General features: G+C 62.3%; 1 protein-coding gene across 1 annotated transcript; it reads left to right on the top strand.

Moving 5' to 3' along the window:
* Window positions 1-343: 343 nt before the first annotated feature.
* On the top strand, window positions 344-3,849 carry VAX2 (ventral anterior homeobox 2). Its single transcript, XM_059470103.1, has 2 exons — window positions 344-559; window positions 2,621-3,849. Exons 1-2 carry the CDS (start codon window positions 344-346, stop codon window positions 3,134-3,136), a joined length of 732 nt encoding a protein of 243 aa, XP_059326086.1. The 3' UTR covers window positions 3,137-3,849.
* The last annotated feature ends 1,631 nt before the right edge of the window (window positions 3,850-5,480 follow it).

Raw genomic sequence — 5,480 nt, 5'->3', positions numbered from 1 at the left:
TCCCAAAACCATCCCAGTGGTCAGCACGGAGTCACCAGTGGGGTCAGTGACACAGCTCTGGGGTCAGTGGCATGGGGACACCAACCATGGGGACCTGGCTGTGCTCCCAAAACCATCCCAGTGGTCAGCACGCAGTGACCAATGGGATTAGTGGGATGGGGACACCACTCTGGGGTTCAGTGGGATGGGGACACCAACCCTGGAGACCCAGTTGTGCTCCCAAAACCATCCCAGTGGTCAGCATGGAGTGACCACTGGCATGGGGACACAGCTCTCGAGTCAGTGACATGGGGACACAGCTCTGGGGTCAGTGGCATGGTTACACCGCTCTGGGGTCAGTGACATGGGTGGCACCATCTCTGAGGACCCGGCTGTGCCCGGTGGCAGCGAGTGCCTCGATGTCCCCGTGCGGGCGTCACGGATGTCCCCGAGGGGAGTGGCGGGCCGGCAATGCCCGGCGGCGGCGGGAGGCGATGTCCCCGCGGTGTCGGTGTCCCCACCGTGTCCCCGCGGTGTCCCCGGTTCCCGCAGCTCCCCTGCCCCGCCCTGGGGCTCCTTTGTGCCGTGTCACCGCGGGCCTGGCGTGTCCCCAAGGAGCCGCCGGTGACACCGGGACGAGCCCGGCGCCGCCGGCCCCTCGACTCGGGGTCCCTCCCGCCCTTCCCCGCCGCGCTCTAACCCGAGTGTCTTCCCACCCGTGTCCTTCCCTCACCCCGTGTCCGTCTGTCCGTCCCTCCCGCCTCTCTCTGTCTCTCTCTCTGCCTCTCCTGCCCCTCTGCTCTGCCAGGGAGGGAGGGAAGGATGGAGGGGGATTTAGGGGGGTCTGCGGTGGGCAGGGGCGGGTTTGGGGTGCGGGGATCCCGCGGGGCTCAGCCTGGGTTCCCTCCTGATCCCGGCCAGGGGTGAGGGTGTCCCCAGCCGGGTCTGTCCCCAGCAGTCCAGGGCCACCAGAAGCCACCCTGTCCCCTCAGGTGTCACCCTGCGCCCCGGCCGAGGGAAGGGTTTGCAGTCGGGCATGGGAATTTGGGAATCCAGCCTGTCCCTGTCAGCATTCCCGGGGAAAGCAGCGCAGGGAGAGCCGAGCACGCCACGGGCGGGTCAGACACCAGCTCTGGGCTCCTTCCCCAGGCTCCCATCCCCAAGGTCCCCTCCCTGAGATCCCATCCCTGGGCTCCTGTCCCGAGTGCCATCCCTGGGATCCCATCCCTGGGGTCCCATCCCTGGGGTCCCATTCCTGGGGTGCCATCCATGGGTTCCCAACCCTGGGCTCCTGTCTCCAGCTCCATTCCAAGGGTCCCATTCCAGGAACAGGAGCCTGGGTTCGTTGGGGTCCCATCCCTGGGGTCCCATCCCTGAAATCCTGTCCCTGGCTCCTGTCTCAAGTCCCATCCCTGGGATCCCATTCTTGGGGTCCTGTCCCTGAAATCCCAACCCTGGGCTCCTGTTCCAAGTCCCATCTGTGGGATCCCATTCCTGGGGTCCCATTCCAGGGACAGGAGCCTGGGATCCCGTTTCCGGGGTCCTGTCCCTGAAATCCCAACCCTGGACTCCTGTTCTGAGTCCAAACCCTGGGATCCCATTCCTGGGGTCTCAGTCCTGGAGTCCCATCCATGGGGACCCATCCCCGGGCTCCCAACCTTGGGATCCCATTCTCAAGGTTCCATCCCAGGGATCCCATTCTTGGGGTTCCATCCCTGAGATCCCAACCCTGGGTTCATGTCCCAAGTCCCATCCCTGGGATCCCATTTCTGGGCTCCTGTCCCGAGTCACATCCCTGTGATCCCATTCCTAGGGTTCCATCCCTGGGATCCCATTCCTGGGCTCCTGTCCCGAGTCCCATTCCTGGGGTGCCATTCCTGGTTTCCCATTCCTAGGGTTGCATCCCTGGCATCCCATTCTTGGGATTCCATTCCTGGGGTCCCATTCATGTGGTTCCATCCCTGTAATCCCAATCCTGGGTTCCTGTCCCAAATTGCATCCCTGTGACCCCATTCCTGGGGTTCCATCCTTGGGATCCCATTCCTGAGGTTCCATCCTTGGGGTTCTATCCCTGGGACCCCAACCCTGAGTTCTTGTCCCAAGTCCCATTCCTGGGGCGCCATTCCTGGAGTGCCATTCCTGGGGTCCCATTCCTAGAGTCCCATCCATGGGATCCCATTCTTGGGATTCCATTCCTGGCATTCCATCCCTGTGATCCCAACCCTAGGGTTCCTGTCCCAAGTCCCATTCCCGGGGTGCCGTTCCCGGGCTCCAGTCCCGGTTCCCACCCCGGTGCTCTCATTCCCGGGGTTCCATCCCCGCGATCCCAACTCTGAGTTCCTGTCCCAAGTCCCATTCCTGGGGTGCCATTCCCGGGCTCCAGTCCCGATTCCCACCCCGGTGCTCTCATTCCCGGGGTGCTCCCCCCCGTCAGGCTCGGGCCCCGCAGGAATTCTCCCTTTCCCCGGATCCCGGGCGGGCGGATCTCGCTTGGCCGTTTATTCTAATCCATCTCTCTCTCTCTCTCGTACCTCTCGCTCTCTCCTGGCTCTCGCCTCTCTCTCCCCGGCCCCCCCCGCGCTCTCTTTCCGTCCGTGCCCTCCCGTCCCCCCCCTTTCCCCACCCCAAACCCCCTCCCCAGGTCAAGGTGTGGTTCCAGAACCGCCGCACGAAGCAGAAGAAGGACCAGAGCAGGGACTCTGAGAAACGCTCCTCCAGCACCTCCGAGTCCTTCGCCACCTGCAACATCCTGCGGCTGCTGGAGCAGGGCCGCCTCCTGTCCGTGCCGGCCCCCCCGAGCCTCCTGTCCCCCCCTTCCAACCCTGTCGCTGTCGCCAGCCCCGCGGCCAGCCTGGCGCCGCCTGTCCCCGCGTCCCCGCCGGGGCTGGGCACCAGCAGCCCCCCGGCCCCGCCGCCTTTCGGCCTGCACGTCCCGTCCCTCGCCGCTTCCTCCTCCTCCTCCTCCTCATCCTCCTCCTCATCCTCGTTGTCGTCGTCGCCGCGGCTGCCGGGGAGGCCGCTGTGTTTCGGGGGGCCGCTGCTGGGCGCCCTGCACGACCTGCCCGCTTCGTACCCGCCCGGAACCTCCGCGTTCGAGCCTTACACGCGGCTGGAGAGGAAGGACAGTTCTATACCCAGCAAGAAGCCGAGCCCTTAAAAGGAAAAACTAAAACAAAAAACCCGAAAAACCCCAAAAAACCCCTAAAAAAAAAACAGTGTCAAAAAGTGTCACCTCCCCCCCGCCACACCAAGCCCAGATTGTCCCCTCCCCAACTGGGAATTCCCGCTGGGAATGGGCGCCCCCGGGAATGGCAGCTCCTCCCCGGGCTGGTGAAGGCGCGGATGTCACCAGGGTTGGAGTGGTGACACTCCGAGGTGTCGCTGTCACCAAAGCTCCGCTCCAGGTATGGGCGGGAGGGGACAGGAGCAGCGGGAGGTGGCGCTGGGACACCCTGGGGTGTCTTTTCCCGGGGGCACAAAAGGGACAGCGCGAGGTGACACTGGGCTCTGTCCCTGCGATGTCCTCGGAGAAGCGCCGTGCCTCAGTTTCCCCGCGGTGACCGCAGGGTCCCGGCGCTGCTCCCGGGGAGGGGATTTGTCCTCCGGCGTCCTGAGTGATGTCCCCAATTGTCGCCGTGCTGGGACACCCACGGAGCCCCAACACCGCCCTGTCCCTTTTTGGGGCTGTCCCTACAGGGGGACTGTGGGTCCCTGTCCTGTCCCGCTGGGTCACAGCTGGGGACAGCGGTGACAGTGCCACCTGCCGCTCTGGGGCACCCCCAGACCCATCCTGGGGTGGCACCGCAGTGACCCCGCGCTGACACTGTCACCCGCCACACCCCCCTTGTCACCTGCCACAGCCAGGGTCCCTTCCCAGGTCCCAGCGGGTGACAGTGGCTTCCTGCGGGGCCACTCGGGCTGAGGGTGGGGTTGGGGACCAGGGGGCCTTGGCGTGAGGTGGCCCTTGAGGACAGGGGAAGGTGCTGGGGGGTGTGAGTGTCACCTTGGTGGCACACCCTGGGGTGGCATCACGTTGTGCAGGTGTCCTGGGGTGTCACCACCGTGCCAGGACACCCTGGGGTGGCATCACTTTGTCATCCTGTGATGGCATTGCCTTGCCAGGACACCCTGGGGTGGCATCACCCGGTACCCCAAAGTGTCACCACCGTGCCAGGACACCCCGCGGTGTCACCACCCCTCAGCGCCCCCCCCCGAACTGTGACAGGACCAGGGGGACACCCCGAGCCCCCTCCCCACATCCAGACCCTGCCCTGGGGGCTCCCCCCACACCCCCAAACCCGCTGCTGTTGATTAATTAATCAATCAATTAATTAATAATGATCATTAACACTGAGCATAGTCCCCCCCCCACCCCCGGGCTGCTGCTCCCCCGGGGCCCCGAATTCCCAGGATTTTGCAGGGAAATATTTAAAATAAAAGATTTTATGAGAAACTTTGGGTCCTTTTTTTAATTTTTCCCCGTTTTCAGGGAATTGTTATTTATTACTCCGCTGCCTCTGGAGCGTTTTAAGGGGACGGCTCGGGCGGGGAAATTGAGGCAGGGACAGGTGACAAGTGACAATCCCGCCTGTCCCCCCGTCCTTTAATTCTGGCACAATTCGCCTGGAATTTCTCCAACGATTATTTGGGATTTTTCCCCCGCTCACCCCCTAATCCTTTAATTTATGTCGATCCCGCCTCCTCCCGATCCAGTTGGAGCCAGGACAGGGAAGTGGCCGCGTCCCCAGCCCTGGAATTCTGTCCCCAACCCCACCCGGGCCTCGCTTGGATTTTGCTTTTCCCTTTTCCCAACCCCATTCCAGAGGGGATTTAGGGATTTTCCAACCCAGAAAATTCCCGGGCTCACCGGGAGGAATCGGGTGGAGAAAGGAACTCCAGACTTCTCAACCTCGCGGCCGGAGGGGATTTGGGGACATTTCGGGCCAAACAAAGCCCGGGTTGGATTTGGGATCATCCTTGGGGTTTTCCTGCCTGCTCTGGTTCCGTGGGAATCCCGGCGCTGCTCCTTTTGCCCGTTTGATCCCAAAAATCCCAAATCCCATCCAAAGCTCCTTTCTCCAAAGCGAAGCTGTCACGGGGGTCGGGGACAGCTTGGGGACACCCCCAGTTTGTCCCAGTCCGTTCCAGGGGCTCCTCCAGACTGGGATGACTGGAAAACCAACAATTGGATGTCAAATTTTTAGGAAAAATTGGGGTTTTAAAATGGTTTCTAATGTTAATAAAAGTCACGTCCTGCCTCCTTCCGCCTCCTCCTCATCCTCCCCCGCTCCGGGTGTCACTGGCTGCGTGGGTGACATCGCAGGGTGACATTTCTAAGGCCACCATTGCCCTCTCTGCTGTGTCCTCAGAGCCCCCGAGGAGCCAAGCACCCCTTGTTCCCTATCCTTATTCCTTATCCCAATCCTTATCCCTATTTTTCCTATTTCCCTATTTTTTATCCCATTTTCCTTATCCTTTATCCCTACCCCAATCTCCATCCC

Source organism: Ammospiza nelsoni, chromosome 4 (genome assembly GCF_027579445.1).
Source record: "Ammospiza nelsoni isolate bAmmNel1 chromosome 4, bAmmNel1.pri, whole genome shotgun sequence".
In the NCBI taxonomy this organism is placed as follows: domain Eukaryota; kingdom Metazoa; phylum Chordata; class Aves; order Passeriformes; family Passerellidae; genus Ammospiza; species Ammospiza nelsoni.
This window is presented reverse-complemented; position numbering and strand designations above follow the sequence as displayed.

What these genes read in the sequence shown, in the direction of transcription:
- VAX2 (XM_059470103.1), top strand. Translation starts at nt 344, where the DNA reads ATGGGTGGCACCATCTCTGAGGACCCGGCTGTGCCCGGTGGCAGCGAG. An exon ending in CCCCGCCCTGGGGCTCCTTT is followed by an intron (nt 560 to 2,620) that starts GTGCCGTGTCAC and finishes CCCCCTCCCCAG; the next exon opens with GTCAAGGTGTGGTTCCAGAA.